This window comes from Trachemys scripta, chromosome 5 (assembly GCF_013100865.1).
Source record: "Trachemys scripta elegans isolate TJP31775 chromosome 5, CAS_Tse_1.0, whole genome shotgun sequence".
Taxonomy (NCBI): domain Eukaryota; kingdom Metazoa; phylum Chordata; order Testudines; family Emydidae; genus Trachemys; species Trachemys scripta.
Genome location: NC_048302.1, coordinates 11,959,695 through 11,979,088, shown reverse-complemented (window position 1 = coordinate 11,979,088; position 19,394 = coordinate 11,959,695). Strand labels below are relative to the sequence as shown.

At 42.8% G+C, this 19,394-nt stretch overlaps 1 protein-coding gene across 6 annotated transcripts in view; it reads left to right on the top strand.

Annotated features, from left to right (window-relative positions):
• SLC4A4 (solute carrier family 4 member 4) overlaps positions 1–19,394 on the top strand; it is a 250,479-nt gene that overhangs the window by 198,602 nt on the left and 32,483 nt on the right. For all 6 annotated transcript variants that reach the window (XM_034771668.1, XM_034771667.1, XM_034771665.1 and 3 more), the window contains 2 exons: positions 9,704–9,774; positions 15,688–15,876. In XM_034771668.1, the coding sequence (XP_034627559.1) occupies positions 9,704–9,774; positions 15,688–15,876 (260 nt within the window). The remainder of the gene's footprint in view (positions 1–9,703; positions 9,775–15,687; positions 15,877–19,394) is intronic.

The following is a 19,394-nucleotide window of genomic DNA, read 5'->3' as shown; positions in this document are numbered from 1 at the left end:
ATATTTATTGTAGAAGAAAAGGCAGAATAAATGAATTACTGGTCTTTGGGGACAACTGTAGTTTGCTGTTGCTCACATCACCCCCTAGAGAGATTTCCAAACCAGCCTCTGGTGGAATTCGGGCTTTGTTTAATTCACGAGTGTGCATGTGGTCTCATCCCAGCCCTTACACTTTGGTGCACACCCTAAACTCACTGCGTAGTTCGGCAATCGCACATCATGGGGAAGGGCTGGTGTGTAGGAGTCGATGCTGTGAGCCTGATTCGCTTCACAACGGCGAATCAGGCCCTCTGTCTGGCTTGATCCCATGCTTCCATGTTCCGTATTGTGAGGAGCACTGAACTCACACAGATGATTAGGTCTGAAATCCCAGTGCAACAAACACCGTCTATAAAAATTCTGTCAAATACCTCTCCATGTTTTCTTGCTCTCCTAACGTGCCCAGGTGTGTTCTTTTCTTAGGACTCCATTGCACCTTGAGGGCTCAGTGGTGCAAGGTGCAATGGAGTCCTAAGAAAAGAACACACCTGGGCACATTAGGAGAGCAAGAAAACATGGAGAGGTATTTGACAGAATTTTTATAGACGGTGTTTGTTGCACTGGGATTTCAGACCTAATCATCTGTGTGAGTTCAGTGCTCCTCACAACACGGAACATGGAATCATGGGATCAAGCTCAGTGGTTTGAGCATTGGCCTGCTAAACCCAGGGTTGTGAGTTCAATCCTTGAGGGAGCCACTTAGGGAGCTGGGGCAAAATCAGTACTTGGTCCTGCTAGTGAAGGCAGGGGGCTGGACTCAATGACCTTTCAAGGTCCCTTCCAGTTCTAGGAGCTAGGATATCTCCATTAATTAAAAAATTATTATTCTGCCTCCCAAAACTCAGTGCACAGGGGAACCCACAAGCTGCTACACTTATTTAAGAGATGTTGCATATTCCCCGCCCCTTGTGTCACCTGCTGTGTAGGGGGAACAGAGCCCTGGCTCTGCCTGCCTGCTGCCGGGCACCATGCTTCCCTTTTTGATTGTCTTGGAAGCAATCCTGTGTCTCCATGAGCACACACAAGCTAGACATAACTAGCCCATAGCTAGAAGAGTATTCTCCACATTACACCAGTCAGAACGAGCTATAGGTGGGATTTTCAAAATCTTCTAAAGGAGTTAGGAATCTAACCTCCATTGACTTTCAGTGGAGGTTGGGTATCTAACTCCCTTAGGCACCTCTGAAAATCCAATCCTATAACCTTAATGCTCCTTGGGAGAAAACAGAGACATTATTTTGGAGGAATCCAATTGTTTTTATGGCCAGCATATTCTTATAACAATAAAAACCAGGTCTTTCATCCCAACGTGCTTTCCTAGCAAAAGAATGTGGTCCTTGAGTAAATAATATTTTAACTGGCAGATTACTTGTTTTTCAGTACCAGGATGGTATGTAATGATGACTTAACAACTGCACACAGGGAGATTGCGACATTTTGAACCAGGAAGCAAAGTTATAGGAAAAGAATTAGAAAATCTCATGAATAAACCCCTTCCCCCCCTTACCTAGCATTAGCACATTCCTTATTCAAGGGACAAGCTTGGAACTTCATGGAGGATACTCTCTCACTCCTCCAGATTTGCACATCAGTCCATGTAAACGCCTGGATGACATTACCAAGATCTGCATCGGAAAGATAAGGCCTTACCCTTCTGCCCAGGCATAAATGGAGACAGCCAGTCCTGACCATGGCTGTAATATGGTTATCTACATGCTGTCCATAGTTCAGTCAGACCCGCAAATTCTGAACCCTGGTACAAGCATCAGTCACTGCCCCTTCACCAAGATGTACTGTAATCCCTGCCATCGCTTCTGGTTGATTCTCCAAACCTGTCAGTGTTGCCTCAAGTTTTCTCTGGATTGAGCCTCAGTCTGCTAGCTCTCAGCCATATTCCTCTACACATGGGGTCGGTGACTTCAGCATGCCTGCTGGATCCATTGAGATTGGAGCCACAAAATTGGGGGTCACCAAAACTCTGCTCCTGATGTTCCTTGCTCCCCTCCCCTAATAGCCCCATCTAAACCTTGAACAAAAAGGGTGACAAGATGGCACCTGTGGTAACCCCCATCAGAGTGCTCTCGGGGCTGCTGAGAAATCTCTCAATATAATCTTCTGGGATCTCACAGCCCAGAATAACGGGAGCCACTCGAGCAGCGCTGCTCACTTCTGCGTATACCTGCTGGTAAATCTAGAGTACCCGAAGGACCACTGAGTCACAGGCTTTTTGCTGGAGTGTTGCGGATGGAACAAATCTTGTGATTCAAAGATTAACAGAGTGTGGGGGAAGGACTGGAGAAATTTCCCATATGTAGCTGTGGTGAACAATGGAAAGAAGAAACATCATCTGGAAGAAAGAAGAAAATAATCTGCTCCAGGTTTTACACTAGGCTCAGAGCAAGCTGGGAAAGTAATGTGCAAGTCTTGTTCCTGGAAAACAGTGTCGCATGACAAATCGCCCCTCTCAATGGCATTAACTGCCACCCGTCTAGGTAGTCTCAGCTGAAGGCCAGGGGTTAAGAGGGCATGCCAGCTCCACTGCTCTTATCTCTGTGGCTGGGCCTTTGGGCTGGGTCTGAGGCACATTAGCAGGGAGGTTTCCACTGGCCATATCTCATTTATTAAATAGCTTGTTTAGTACTTCAGTCTTGATGCTGGCCAATTGGCACCTTTCAAAAGCCTTAAATTGATGTGTTTTTCTCTCTCTCTCTCTCTCTCTCTCAAACGTGTGCGTGCCAAAGGGAGCGTTCTCTTTTCTTCTGAGTCTGTTTAAAAAAAAAAAAATTGGAATACATTTGTATTTAAATGAATCGTTTTCCAACTCAGCAGCTCCTTGTGGTTACTAGGAGAGACCGTTCCCGTGCAGCAGCAGAGTCATGGGGGTGTGGGCAGGGAAGCACCAGGTAGGAAAGAGCACATTTTCAAGGTGTGCAGCCTCCTGCAGTTTGCTTCCATGCTGTGTCTCATTGTTGACTTTTCTGGGATGGGCATGCGTAAAAACCAATGATGATTAAAGGCAAAGCCACAGAATGCGTCACTGCAGTTTCTCAGGGTTTGTTCATAGTAAAAGCACTAACTTGTCCCTAGTGTGCCATATTCAGAGAGCTCTGTGTGACTTCAAGAAGTTATATGTATTCAGACCCGTTGTACTATTTAAAGCATAAATGGTTTTCTACAAAAGAAACTGCTTCATTTTAACCACAATATCTGTAGATCTGCATGCTACATGCAGTGTGGTGCACTATCCTGCTGAATTTCATTTTTACTTGACTCTGTTAATCATTTTAACACACTGGCTTGAGTAGTTCAAACGGTTTTATATTGCTGTTGTGGATCACCTGTGAACGACACACAACCATATAGCATTGCTGGAGATGTGTACCTTGGAATCAAGAGGGGAACATGCTGTGCAAAGGCAGGATCTGGGCCGATACCCTTGCTTCCCCTGAAATCCCCAGGACAGAATTTCTGTCAGTAGGGCACCTTGTAATAAGTAAGCAATGACAAACAATAGATTGTTTAGTTTTCTCTTGATGCTACTCAGGGGCTCTCCAAGTCAACTGGCTTTTCTCCTTGAGAAAAGTTAATATGTAGGCTAGGAAGAATTCAACTTCAATTTTTTATAATTTTAACTAATATCGATATTTATTTTTTCAATTTTTATTGATTTTACATTTTCACAGTTGTGGGAAATTATGGAGGGGTCAGACAATTTAATGACACTAAATGATCAGATTCAGAAAGTTAAAGCTTGATAAGCATTAAAACACAAATCGTCAACATCACATGTTAACATATGCAAAGTCAGTATCCTTACATCAAATTCTAAGAAGTTCTCAAGCTGCACTTTTCTCACTTGGCCTATCTGCAAATTTTGATGATTATCGATGGAAATATTTTTTTTGCTGATTGTGGTTATGTCTGCATGACGTGCTTCTTTCAGCGGCGTGCAGCATACATACGGGTGTAGTGCCCCAGCACAGGTTAATACAGCTACGTAGACCATGAGGCGCAGCATAAAGGAGTAACGACATGCCTGAAGTACGTGCTTCAGTACGTACCCGACACAGCTCTCCACTTGCCAGAGCCATGTCGGTCTCTCCATCTATGCCATTATTCTTAGAGGTGTCCCGCTGCCTTTCTTCGGCTAGAGCCCTTCTCCACCGCAGAGAAAGACTCCAGCAGTGGGGAAAGGCTGTGAGGTGTGGTGTAGAGGTGTATGGTGAAATTGATGTTATCAACATTTACCAATAAAACCTAATCTTTCCGGATCTCTTAATATGTATGACAACAGTGCCTGGAGTCTCATGGCAGCAGATCCTGATGCCTAAAACGAGTAACACTTTACACTGCTAGTAGTTGCGCTGAAGTCAGCAGGGCGACACGTGGAGTAAGGTGCTATTCAGTGAGAGTGAAGGGTATCGAAAACGGACCCACGGTAATTTGAAAAGAGGAGCCTTTTGGAAATGGAAAAAAATAGGGTTGAGATTTAAAACTTTAATTTTGTGCAAATAGAATTCCAATACTTCATTGCTTCTATAAAGCACTTGATAGGCATTTTATTGCTTACCGTCCTAGGCTTCAATCAGAGTATTGATATGCATTTTACCAATGAAGAAGTTGACTACAGAGAGATTCAAGGTCAGTTTCTGCTAGGCTTATGGTATCTTACTTTGTGAATGATCCCATTGATTTCAGTGTATCTACCCATAAGGTGCTATTTAAGGAGAATTAAAGTGGCAGGATCTGCCCCTAAGGGCCTTGACCAAGACTACTTGGCTAGTCATTAACAGAGGAGGGAGCAAGTCCTGGCTCATGGTTCCCTTCTGTAACCACCACTGACAGCATTTTCTTCTAGACATCATTACTAATACCTGCTAAAACAACTCCATAATCATCCTTTCTTTAATCAGTGTCTGCTTTCTTTTAAAATGTGTAATAAATGACTCCACTGAGAGGTGTTCAATCCTCTTATTTAGTCTTTATGTAACACAGAAAGGGTAGGTTAAAAAGGCAAAAGGTGGCATGGTCACAGATGAATAGTTTCTTTTGAGGAACGCTAGATGCTGTCTCGGCTTTCAGTTGTGCTTTCCCTAAGCTTTGCACCTCTTTCGCTGTTCCTTTTTCTATTGCAAAAATGAACGCCAGGTCATTGTAAACCTCCCTGCTTAGTATCTTTAATACTAAGTGAAAGTGAAAAGCAGTGCAGTTATGGGTGAAGTGAGCTGAAAACCCACAGTGGGGCTGTTGTTGAGAGGAGACATGCAGAACAGGAAGGGCCAGGACACTCAGTGGTTTTTGAAGATCTAGAAATGTGCTTATCTAGTTTTTCTTTATTCTGAGAACATATGTGTCTATGGTAATTGGATTCACTCTGTACCACTAGGCTCATTAAATGTAAAAGGCCTGACTCTCTATTGTCCTGCACCTTGCATGGTCACCTCTACGAGCGCAACGTAGGTGTAAAATGCTACCATTATGATTTTGTAGCATTTTACACCCACTCTGCCCTGCATCAGTGACTGTACAAGGTGCAGGGCAATGGTGAATGCCCCAAAGCAGCAGATGATGCCTCTGTCACTGATGCAGAGTCTACACCAGGAGTTAGGTAAGTGGATTTTTCACACCTGTGAGCGATGTAGCTTTGCCAATGTAAGTTTTCAGTGTAGACCAGCCCTTACTCTGCAGGAAGTTCCTCCAAATTCAGTCTAAGGAGGAAGGTGCAACTCAACATGAGCAAGGGGATCAGACTGTGGCCCAAAGTAACTTGGAATCCTAGTGATACTATCGGTGTCTTCAGAACACATCTCAGGGCTGTAAAGCCTCATGGCAGAAAGTATCATAAGCAGGACTACGACACCCATTATAATACTTTTTTATTGTCAGCAAAAAACTCAGTCCCCCTAACTTTACCGTAAGCATCAGAAGATGGAATAAAAAGACAAATGGCAGATTAGGTAAAAGACATCCCTAATTCTAGGGGATTTTGCGTAACTCCGGAGTAGGTGATCTCTTCCCTGTGTTCTTTCTTATACATATAGAACATATCAAATCTTACTGGGTGTGAAAATACAAGAGGGTGATAAATTGCCAGCGACTGTGGTGTTGTGAGGTTTGTTTTTGTAAAGTAGGTTCAGGTAAGGTTTTATTGACTCTGGAAGTAGTCAGCTCAGCTGATGGTGAGAGAGAGGTCTTTGCTCATGCTGAGATTTATACTTTCAGTTGTTTTTGTTCTTGTTGCAATTAAGATTTGGTTCCAGAGCTGTTGAACCAGCGCTCTGTTTGCGTTGTAAGTTATTACATCCTGCTCTGCACATGGCAGCTTCAGAAGGCCACGGAACAAGATTTCCATAGAATTGCATCTCGGGCCTTTTGGCAGGGCGTTGCCTGCAAAGAGCGAACAGGGAGTTTCATTGTCGTTGATTTTTCTCCTTCATCATCCTGGTGTACTCTTCTACGTATGCTTATGGCCACAAAAGATTCCCCCCACCTTTTAAACTAACGCAACTTGGAGCTTGACTAGTAATTGTATGTCCCCGTTCACTAGAGATGCCCCTGTCAGTCAGTTGACGGGGTGACTGATGTTTAGATGCTCTCATCCTAGAGTTCTGCCTTCAGCACATATAGCTGATGCCTCATGGCTGCTTGTCCTCTGTTCAGTTAGTGCCAAACAAGGACTAATTTTAGGTGAGCAGGTTGCATTATGTTGCAAGTGACACCTCCTCTATGGAAGTTTCTCCCATATGGTGGCACTGAAACATGCTCATACCATGCTTACCTTCATGATGGAGGATAGAGAGACGTCTCTCACCGCAAGCCTGATTGGCCTTGTTCTAGGGGACGGAGGAAGAAGGTGCACATTAAAAACAAAGCTGTTGACATTGTCAGCAGGATTTTTGGTACCCTGGAGTCACTGCATGTCCCCGTACATGAGAACTTCCCTTCAAGAGCTTGATCCTTGCACTCAACCAGTCTGGATATTATACAGAAAATGTGTCCCAGTATGTAATTTGGGGGTTGGGCGGGGTGAGGGAGAGTGGGAGGATTGTTTGTTGCTCTTCTGGACTCTGTTGCTGGCCAAAAAAGGCTCCTTCCCTATATGGCTAGCCATGAAGCTGCACTCCATCTTGACTGACATGGCCCTGAACACAACTCGCCTATGCTACTCATGAACTCCTCGCTTGATTACTGCAATGCCCTGAATCTGGGAATGAGTGGGGCTGCTCTGAGGAGGCTCCAGCTAGTTCAGCGTGTGTCTGCCTGCTTGCTTAGCATTGCGTGGAGACATGAACGCCACCGCTCAAATGCTCCAGACTGCACTGACTGCCACAGAAATTTGGATTTAATTCAGTCTCCTGGGTTGGCTCCAGCCACCTAATAGCCTTGGGTCCAAGTTATCTCCAGCAACATCTCTCCAATAACAGTGAGGTCTTACTGGTACCACAACAACTGCAATCATCAGGAACAAGAGAACTATAAAGATGGAAAGTGAGAATGGTGAAAGCAGGGAATAGGGGTTTCTCTGTGGTTGGCCCACAGCTGCTACTAGAGATTAGAATAGCCTTGAATTTTACCATGTTACAGACTCATTGTAAGACCCATCTCTTGAATGTAGCTTTTCCCCGTAACTACCACCTCAAGGAAGGTTATGGGGAAGAAAGAAGTGGGGCTGGACAAGAATCACTGGAGGAAACAGAACAAAGACAATCCATTGCTATGTACTTAGGGATAGGAGGGACTAGAGGAAAGAAATGCAACATGTTGCTTTTAGATGCTGCTGGCTTTGTAAATTTTTGTAAGGCTTCCCAATACCACAGTGATGAGCACAACAAATAGAGAGGTAGAGAAGTCCTTCAGGAATGAAGCCTGAGTAGATAATGAAGAGTGTATGCTATGAAAAGGGGAGAGGTTGCTAAGTGGTGGAGCGGACTTCAGGCTTACAAGATTATGACTTCTTGGTTTCAGTTCAGTGCAGTCCTTCAGTGCTGGCCTTCATTTTAGGATGTGACAGTGCAATGGTAATTGTTGGACTCTATCTTCTTGTGTGTTTCTGCTCAGGGGGAACAAACTATTCTGTGTGATAGATCTTTTACCTGGTATGTCAGGTCTGCACATAGGATTTTGACATGATTGGAGATGCTGAAAAAGGAACTTTAGTGCCTGAAACAATGCCAGAAGAGACATTTACTGCATTGTCTGTAGTGCTGTTGTTGAAGGAGGGGAATGTTTCATGTATTCAAGCCCAAATCCTCACTCCACATTTCTTGATTGGTATATTTTTCATGATTGCATTTCATCCCCACTACCAAATAGGTTTGAATTTGAGATACAAACATGTTTCCATGCTAGGCCTGTATCAATAGGGATGAAATATGATCCTGATGGAAATCCGCTTGCAAAATCTGGAGTAGAATTTTAGGGCAGGAATACATGACATCTTCGCAAGGAGAAGGAGGATAACTCACTTGTTGTAGAACTGGAAATCTTCTCTAAATTTAAATATATCCCATTAGTTATATAATCTACCTTGCTATCATAGTGCTATACAACAAAATCCTACCTGTTTAGTTTCTCTAATGCAGTACGGTTTATACTGTGCGCTGTTTTAACGTAACTGAAATATTCTTATTGATGATAAAAGTATTTATTTGAGTTTTGCAAAACACAGAAACATGCTTGGAAAGTATCACTTTCAGGCACAGTCCTCTGTCTAAATGAACCTTAAAAACCCAACTGACTTGTAATGCTACAGTGGTAAAGTTCATAGGGTAGGGTATATCTGTGGCACAGTGAGAGTTGTGACTATGTTTATTTACCAAGCTGCTGGCTAGTATTATCGACTGCTCCTTTGGTTGTTTGACTTTAAAAGTTTTATCATGTCCTGTAGCCAAGAAGTTTAAATTTGGAACAAATGGGCATTTATGAATTCTGAGTTTACAATGAAATACCAGTGAAGTTGCATAGTCTTGTCACGTGAATAGCAAAGTAATCCATTGTGATTACTTCTATTATTTCCCTGTCAATGCCAAAAGCAGTCGTACAGGTTTAATTATGAAGTGTTACCGAGGTTTCTTATGATGCTATATTTTTTAGGACGTGTCTTCACTGCAATGTTAGCGCAAGCTATAACTTGAATTTTCCCCCTAACTTGATGCCTGTCCAGTCCCCGCTCACAAATTTGCATCTCAGATTCAGGAGTGCTCGACGCTCGAGCTGTCCTGGCAATGGGGACTGGGGGAGTGTTTGAAGCTGGAGTGCTGCTGATGCTCCAACTTCTTGTGCTATGAGGATGCAAGAGCTGAGTTACAACAACTCATCAGCTGCTAATCCAGTCGCTCTGAGACGCTAATGAAATCGTTCTGTGTCGCTCTCCAGTGTCATTTTGCCATCTGGTTGCTCTCACTTGAGCTAGGCAGCTCCAATGGAGTAATCTGAGTGATGGACTAACTCAAGCTAACTTTTGCAGGCAGTCAAGCCCTCAGGACTTGTGGGTCATTTCCAAACATTCCTTTTGGCTGTTTTCACTTGAGCTAAGACGACAGCAAATATTATTTGCTATTACTTTAATAAATGATGATAGTTTTTTAACATCTTAAATTTGTTCCCATTCCTAGCTGTTTAAACACCACTTTCACAACGCTTCATTTTCTGTCTTCTCTTTCAGATAATAGCTCAGTATTTAATGAGACGACAGCAGCGCCACTTGATTGGCTGACCAGTTCCTCTGCTGAGAAGGTAAGTGAGGCTTACAGGAAAGCCGGCGTTGAAAACCTCAGTGTGCTGTTCAATTATGTGTTTGGAATAGATTGGCACCTCTGCACTACTGGCGCTTTTACTCCAAAAAATGGATTAAAAATAGAGGGGCGGTTTCTAAGCAACGTTCTAGTCCCATTGCAAAGAGCCAGAGAGGGAGTTATTGCTCCTTTTATTAAAAATAATCAAAGCACAATCCCATCCTGGATAGTTACGCCTACGTTGTTTTTCCAGTCTTGCTTTGGGAACATGTGATGTATCACCTGCTGTTTGAGACTGTGGCCTTGCATGGAAAAAGGTGGCACAGATGTAAGTGAGCTTACCATCTCACTTTCTCTCCCGTAACCATGACGCAGCATATCCAGTACTTTACAACTGAGTTTGATTTTAAGTGTTCCTCTTACCCGTAGTGCGATTTGTGCACCTATGATATGTGGTTTGCCCACAGAGGTACGCTCCCTTCTTTCAGAGGCCTTTTCAACTGCTAGCAGTGCAGGCATAGGAGGATAGGTGCCTAATTTTACAAAATATATTATAATTCTGGATATCCCAAAAATCTGAAACGCTAGTGGAACTCACGAGATGTGTGCAGACGTAAACAATTTGAGCTGCATGATTTCATGTCACTTCCCTCTTCCCTGCCGCTGTATGTTTATTGTCCATCTTAGATCTTAAAAATGTTAGGGCAGGGAGGTTGTCTGTGATGTCTTAGTGCCATGCCCTCCTATGGTGCTATAGATATAGTTTGGACACCATTAATATCCTCACAGTGGTGTTACCTTTTGCCTAATAGGAAACAGCATCATAGTACCAAAATTAATGCTGTAGTATTGTTAATTACTTGCAAACAGTAAGCCTCATCCTTGTGATTGGGGTTGGTTCTGCTTTGAGCAGGGGGTTGGACTAGATGACCTCCTAAGGTCTCTTCCAACCATGATCTACTATGAGTCTATGACTGTATAGGTCAGCACTTGTGCCCATGAGGCCAATGAACTCCTTGTGGCTGGAGGGACCTTCCCACGCAGATCTGCTCAGGGTTGTAGTTCTAAAGATGTTAACAAGGACCGCGGTACTAGTTCTCTCACTACAAACTTTAATTTGCTGTTGTTTGGGCATGTGAGCGCTCACCTGGGAGGCAAACTTTTGGAAGAGAAGGAGAAAAGAATATAACATGGTGGTTTCAAGCTTTTGTTTGGTTTTCCTGAACGAAGACTAAGTTTAAAACAGGAAATTTAACCTAAGGATGCAGAGCTGCTGGCTGGGTTTTCTTCATTATTATTTTTGTTTTTGTTTCTGAAATTGAGGCTCTGTTGTGCTACACCTAGTAAGAGAGAATCCCTGCCCTAAGGTGTTTACAATCTTAAATAGACAAGACAAAGGGTGTGTGGAGGGGAGGAGACAGAGTCCAAGTGACTTGCCCAAGGATACCCAGCCGGTTGATAGCAGAGCCAGGAATAGAAACTAGGTCTCCTGATTCCCACCTAGTTCCCCTGTGCGCTGGACTACGCTGCCTTCCTGGTGTCTCCTTTTAGTCTTCCATGATTTTGTTACTGTGCGTATGTGCAGTCACTGTGGTACTTCAGCAGCTGAGTTCCGCTCTTTCACTGGGACTGAAAATTGGGTCCTAATTGTTCAGCTTCCCTTCATAGTAAATGATGCTTTTAAAAATGATGAGCAGCCCCAAGCGCTAGTACAACACTACCTGTCAAGGCTCTGGAGGCCGCCTGTCAGGAAAAGAACGCCAGTTGCTACTTCAGTTTCATTAAGAAGAACAGCTCTTCTCGCTATTTGTGGAGTTTGCATTCGATTTTCAGGCTTGGGGAATGGCTGGAGAAGTGCATAAGGGGAAAGTGACTAATTTAGAGGGGTGAAGATATAAAAAAAGCCCAGTTCAGAAGAGGAAGCTGGTGCAAATAACCCAGCAGGTCATATTTCCAGATGCTCTTCTGTGGGATAGGGTCCACAGCACCAGATATCCCCCTCCCTTAAAGCCCCACATGCTACCATCCTTCCTGCGACTTAGTAGGACTGGCCGGTGCTCCCTTCAGAGCTGATCAGCATCTCTTCTGGATCAGCCAGAGAGAGAGCCATCAGGCAGCGCTCTCATTTCGGGAGCTGAACAAGCTGCTTCGGTAGCTCTCCCAGCCCGGGGGAGTTGGACACTGGACCCAGAGATTAATCCCTGTTCCCTTGCATGTGCCAGTGTAGAGAAATAACTCCAGGACCAACTCAGTGTTTTCCCTCTAGCACTAAGCTTCCTTATAGTTTTAGAACAAAACAAATTGTTAGGGGCACGTGACGATGTTAGGACTGGGAAGAACAGTCCTATTATAAATCCTTGTAGACAGTTAGCCAGGGAAGCAAATGTGCTGAATCTTTGAATGTACTGTGACAAAGTGAGAGAGCTTCAGGGTACTTCTTGGAGTTGACATCCCAATTGTATCTGAAAATGGCATATCTCATTTATCCGCTGGTGCAGAACCCTTACCAATGTACTTCCACTGACAGCCAGCCACAGTGGAAGGTCATCTTGTTGGTCCATGTGTTGCCCGCTTAGTGCTTGCGGTCTAATCTCAAAGCTGGAAAAGGAAACCTCTGTAATAAAACATTGTGATTCTTTGGGTAACGACAGTGCAACCAAGTAGTCCAAAAACTTTCCATCTATTTTAAATCTCTGAACAGACTCTGGTACTTCAGAGTACAGAGCCCTTCAGTGTACCTGTCAGTTTCAGATGTGCTGCCTCTTGAATGATTTAGTTAATGGCAAATGCTTCTGATGATGGGTGTTTGTTTTATTTTAACGACATGGTAATGGGGAAAGGGCTCATGAGGAAACCTTCATTTTGTCTTTTGTGTGTCTGGTGACCCGAACACTCATTTTCTTTGAAACATTCAATTAACGCTCTAGAGTTGTGCATTTATGAAGCCATTGGCGTCCAAGACCTAGTGGTTTAACCCTCCAGGAATACACATTCAAAATCAGCATGTGGGAGGCAGGCACAAAATCTTAGTTCTGTCTTTATCTCCCTGCTCTGAAAACACCCACCCACTTAGCCTTTTGTTCCAGGCTTGAAGTTAGCAGTCCAGGCAGATGGGTTTCCTGTCAACAGGATTTCTCCCTGTTTTTGCTTCTTTGTGCTTCAGAGAGAAAAAATGCTGAGAGAGCAAATGTGGCAGCACCTTGTCAGGTGGATAACTGATAGTCTCCCCCCCTTCCCTACACCCTCCATCATTGTCAGCAAAATCACACCTCAGTTCAACTACAACTTTCTGGATTGGTGAAATTTGCTGAGGAAGCTGCAATATAATACAAGCAGCCTTCCAACACAATTTGATATGTGGTCAATGTTTAGTTGCATGCTTGATGTATATTGATACATGTATATAAGTGTATGAGATACTAACAGACACATACTGTGGTTACGTGTGTGTATCCTCCAACAGTAGGCATCTCCGGGTTGTGAATCAGTACTTTTAAAATATCTCCAAGGTTTCAGTACAGTTTTGTCTATCCACTAGTACAGTATTCCACTTCTAAGCAACTGATTTTTTTTTTCCTGATTCCTTGTGTGGTTGTTTAAGGGAATGCCATCATATTGTATCTCCTATTTCAATCTGAAAATGTTGTGACTAGTATAGTAATAAGCAACATCTAAGATTCCTGTAACTAAAAAGATTAATAGTCTTCTCTTTTTGTTTGTTTGTGGACTTTGTGCATTTAACAGCACTTTGTGTATAGCTCATTTCACTGCTTCTGTTGTTAGTCAGTTTCCTCCATTTGAGTTTTTTTGCAGTGTAAGGCAGAAAACATGTTTTTGAAATAGGAAAATGTGACTGTAAACTCCCCCCAGAATTGGCAGGAGGTTCGAGGATAGGTGTAGCTACCTGAAACTACTTCAGTTTTGTTTAACACTGTATTTTGAGTGGAATGTGTCCCTTTAAACTGCCCACATCTGTTTCTCACAAGTTTATTCTGATGATGCACATACACATTTTGTATTCTTCATTCCCTATGCATTCATATTTGTTCTCTCCTTCTCACCACACTGACATTGCTGAGAATTATGTACACATGGGGAGAGGAGAAGAGAACTCCATAAACTCTGCTGAGTATTAGGCAATAGATCATTTTCTGACATAACCACGCAAGGAAATGAGTCTATAATGTAATTATAAGTACAAATTGTGTTCCTTATTGGGAATTACAACGTTATCTGTTTTAAAATATTTGAATTCATGTGCATGCAATTAAGATTTGCTCACATGTAGAATCTTTTCCAGTGCTACTATATAAAAAAGGGCCCAATTCAAGTCCCACAGAAGTCAGTGGAAATATTTGTTTTCAGTAGGAGTTGTACTGAGTTCCAGGTGAACTGGTGCTTTAAAACCTTACTGCAGGGAATGCCTTAAGACTCAATACAGACACATTCCACTACTGTGCTTTTGTAATGGCCCCAAAAAGGAAAGTCAAACTTTATCTTGTATATTGCCACTAAATCCATGCAGGGTCTTTATGTATGGTACAACAGACAGCAGAGCTGAAAGTCAGGGGGTCTCTCAGATAGATATATAGATATATATAAAAGAGGAACACTTCCCTGTCAGGTGTTGGGTAACTCCACTTGGGGGAAGAATTCCATAGATTTTTTTTTTTTTTTGGCCAGATTTAGGCAAACTTATTTTTATGTTCAGTTTTTCGATGGTAATTAAACTAAGATCAGTGAAATCATACATCCCCTTTTCTCAAAGGAGGTTGCAATTTTATTGTTGGCAGCTACAGTTTTCTGAACAGTACTAGATGCAGCAGTGTTAAAATGAGCCATAAGAAATCCAAGGCTCAGATTGCCTGGCGATGCCCAATACAAAGTCTGGTAAGGGAACTGTTTTGCAGTTCTGTACTTTGCAATTTAATGTGATTACTGAGACGTGCATTTTGTGGTGGAGTCTGATGTTCTCTGGCCATTTTGTGCTCTGCACACACTGGTAAACTGAGGGTTTCTATGAAATATATAGAGGAACCCCAGAACTGAATTAGAGCTTTGTTTTCAATATAAAACCAGGAATGTGTGAAGGGCCAGTGTGTTGGTTCACCGGTAGGGCTACACGTTACCCAGAATTAATCAGACTTTGCATCAGTAGCTCAATGCAGACCAATAAAACATGAGAACTTTGTGGAGGTGATGCTCATAACTCCGTTACAGAGGGGTCTGAGGTGCTGCTGCTGCTCAGAGCTTGCTCTGGAGTGGAAGCCTCCTACTGTCAAACGACATCAGGCAGTCTTGGGACCCACTTTGAGGAAGTGCATGGGGTCTCTTCTGCTAGAGGGCCGGCCTGTTGTGGCTTCTCTGATAGGAATAGGTTTTGATTAGGTGCTGTGGGCAAGAAGTGAACTAGAGAAAATTAAATCTGAGTGTTGAGTTTGGGTCTCAGGCCAGCTGTTCCACTTGCACATCAGAACTCTGCATCTGGTTTCCAGCTTGATCAGGCAAGCCACAGGGAAGCTAGACAATGCTTGGCTGAGGGGATTGACAAAGATTGGGGAGGCCTTGCCAGTGGAGAAAGAGGCAGTTCTCCTTATCCACTGGAGAGGACAGGCATGAAACGATATTCTCGCTGAAGAGATTTGTATTGTTGGTTGGTATCACTGACTTACATTTTAAATTTAAAAATCTGAGGGGGAATCCAGCTTTGCCTTTTGTTTGTGCACACGCACCTGCCCTGCTGCCCGGTTTATGTTCACTCACTACTCAGTAAACAGCCACACCACTGCAGAGACTTTCATCCTCAGAGCATATCATTGTAGCTCTGGGCTCTCTGTTCCAGCTGCTATTTTAGTGAATAGCAGAGTTAATATAACAGAGCACAGCTTCATGGGATATTTTCTTTGCTCTTTAGTACAATAACACAGTCGACTGGCCATCTCTGACAAAGAAGGAGTGCTGGAAATATGGAGGCTACCTTGTGGGCAACAACTGCAACTATGTCCCTGACATCACCCTCATGTCTTTTATCCTCTTCTTTGGCACCTACACGTGCTCCATGGCCCTGAAGAAATTCAAAACCAGCCGTTATTTCCCAACCACTGTAAGTATCTCTCTGTTTATCACGTGGGGGAATTTCCTTATTCCTCCAGAGCACATATAGTATTGTACTCTTGTTTGCAACTCCTTTTGCAATAGATACAGCGCAGAAGGACAAATTGCACCACTACGCGGGGATGCACGCACTGACACCAGATCCTATTTGTTGAAGTTTGTTGTTGGCAAAATTGCTTATTTTTCAGCTCTAAACTTCCAAATGTTCCTGGAGGGGACAAGTCAGACAGTGGAAGAATTGAAAACTGGCTGGAGTCTGTAGTGACAATAACACTTAAACAGACAAGAATTCCAAGCTGAGGGGTGCAATGATACAGTTGATTCGTACAAATCTCATCAAAGCTTTTGCTTCCAGCATTAAGAATTCACCAATGCAGAGCTCTTAGTTTATACAGAAAACGGAGCTGCCAGTAGTAGCCAAAGGCCATTTTCAGTGTCCTGATAGTAAAGCTGAGTGCTGCTCCAATTGCATGTCTGGATACCTGGTGATCAACAGTCTCCTGTGTGGTATGCCTGAACGTATAAACAGAAACCACTTGATCAAGTGACACAAAGGTGCAGCAAAAACATAAGCAAGCAACTTCCTATCTGTACAAAAAGAAGTTAAAATAGTCCAGTGTCTCATAATGCCCTAGAAAGAAATCTATCTAGAATATGAAAACAGACACCTCATAATATTAAGGTTGCAAATTTTAAATGCTCAGAAGTCAGACTATGAAAAAGTTATGGTCCTAGTAGTAGTGTTACCTCAGCCATGATGCATTTCCTGTATATCTTATGATATGCATTTAACAGCATAAATTCTATTGAATGAAAAAGCTAATGTTCTCATAGCAATGTTTGCTCTCAGCCATATTTTACCTCTTAACAGCCTAGATACTGAAGTCCTCTCTCTAGATCAGGCACAGCATGGTTAGGTAAAGGAGAGACATCAAGCTTCCTCACCATGAAAATGTGCTTCTATCTAATCAACAGAAATTGGTGCATTAAAAGCTGTATCTCGCCCACCTTGTTTGTCTCTACCTAGAACAGTCAATTTAGGTTTTTCTGTGTATCTAAGTACTCACTTGGGATGAGACACTCTATTCAATCTCCATTCCCAACTGGTCTTCAGCCACTTTGCCATTTCAAGGGAGATGTAACAGCTCCCCAGAAGACATTCCACTTCTTGCAGTGGTGGCCTCTAACAGTAGTAGCAGCAGCAGCACTGGGGCTGTCTCAGCAGTCCTAGGAAAACAACACTACTTCCGTTATTGTCAATTTGTATTTGGGAGGCTTTCTTTGTGACCACTGGTTCTGCAGAAGTTGACTGCACATGCCCAGAGCTCTGCAGTCTTTGAGCTAAAGATTCCTTTTCCTCCTACATGAGGTGGATTTCTCAAGCCCTGCACATATAGATATAATAATTTTAGTGCAGATTGGGTCTCTTGCTCTTCATGCTGAAGGCAAGTAGGGAGATATTTGATCTCTGAATAGAGGTGTTTCAGTAACACAGCTCTTAGTACCTCTCTCTGGACAGCAGACTCTTAGCCAACTGATACATAGCCATGGTGGGTCAGCAAAAGTTGCTTGTTCTGTTTGCCCAGAGTCACAGTGACAGCTGTCAAAGGTGAGAGAGGTTGTGGAAAAAAGTTCTACTCCTTCCCTTTTAGAGAACCCAGTTTGCAATATTTTGGACAACAGCGTTCCCTGTCCCCAAGATCCAACCCTAATTTCATCAGAGCGAAAACTTTAAAAACAAGGGCACTAGTTTCAGGTTTCTGTACATAACAAAACTCTCTCTCAGAACCCCCCTGTGGCATTCTGAGTGCAATAGGATTTATAGTACAGTGATGTTTATGCTCCTGCAGCACTGAAATGGAACTTTTATTATTTTTAATGAAAAGAAAACAAATTCCACCCTGGCTGGAATGTAGTTCAGTTTATCTGTAACCATGTGAATCTGGGGAGCCTGGGAGGAAGAACTTTGAAAAGTTGACACAATAGTCTATAAAAGCCCAATGAGATCTGGCTAGTTAAATTTCAAGAGCCAGACCCTGAGCTGGTGAAAACAGTCACAGCTACGTTGACTTCAATGGAGTTAGAACAGTTGACACAGGTTGAGGATCTGCCCCCAATTTCTTTTCACTTCAGTTTTGTGGTTCATTTATTACCTTAACACCATAAAAAAGAAACATCAGGGTGTGATTTTAAAAACTCTTCTCTTCGGTACATAGCACCACACCCAGATTGAAATGTTTTCTGCTCCTTTCTTTTGAGTTCCTCTCTCTGACCTCCCCATGTGAGTCCCTTGGTGACTGTTTCCATTGCTGATGTGAAATCTTGATTTCTTCCTTGCTTCTATAGCTTCATATTGAAGACCCAATCTGCCTTGCAAAATAGGCTATATTAAAAAATTGTTTCGGGAATTTTTATCTTGAGACACATGATCACAGAAGACACTCAACTTCCCCCCCCCCCCCCATGAAAGTTTCTAGCTCTGATGGTAGCAATGAAAACCTTGAAAACATAAACTCTTTAAAAAAAAAAAATCAAAGATCAGGAGGCAAATAAAAAGAGCCCAATATTTATTTGTTTAAAATTTCATTATTTTGGAGAGACCTGATTCATACTTTTTGAACCCTTGTTGGCAATACGGGGAGTGATCTTGAAACCCCTTTAATTTAATATGGTTGTACAAGACAGTGTGAACAGGATGAATCTTACACACACATACACATCTCTCTCGCACATGCACGCAAACAAAGATATGGCCCATCCATACGGGTTGGTAGCAAGTCAGCCCAAACATTTTAGTTCAACCTGTTTGCAAGATCAGTTCCTGAAGGTAGTTTTAACATGCTATGGTAATGGTATTTGTAACACTGTTGCACTCAAGAACGAGAGAATTTCCTCTCTCTCCTTTCTTCCCTGACACCTTCCTTCACTTGTAGATAGACTTGTAAACTTTCCTTCACTTGTAGACAGAGCACGCTTGATACAGAAAATTGAGACACTGTAGAAATTAAACGCTTTGATTATTTTTTTTTTTTAATTCTTAGGACCCCAATTCAGGAAAGCATCCCTACTCAATTTTTCTCTGCTTAAAGTTGAGCATGTGCCAATTTTCCTGAATTGGGGCCTACAGCTACACTTTAAATTATTGTGGTCTATCCTGCAGCACACATGGGCTTGTCAGCCTGCTTACTTTACAAAATGCCCATAGGACTGTGGGGTCATTGAAGTAACAGAACTTGCTAAGCAACTGAAACTGAAGATGCTGGCTGACCAACGTCTAGACAAAACCTGCGGTTGGTTAATTGAAGCCCTTGTGGGGGTGGCTGCAGGTGTAAACCGAGTCTGTCTTGGAAAATCCATTTTTTCTCTGCTGTAGGTTATTCTTTACCCAGCAATCTATGAACATGAGCTGCAACGGCTAGGTTCCTCTAGCAGGATTGTGTTTTTAAATTTTAATTCTGAGGGTTGGGCTGTGCATTGATCCGTACAACACAAGGCAGGTAGCATGAA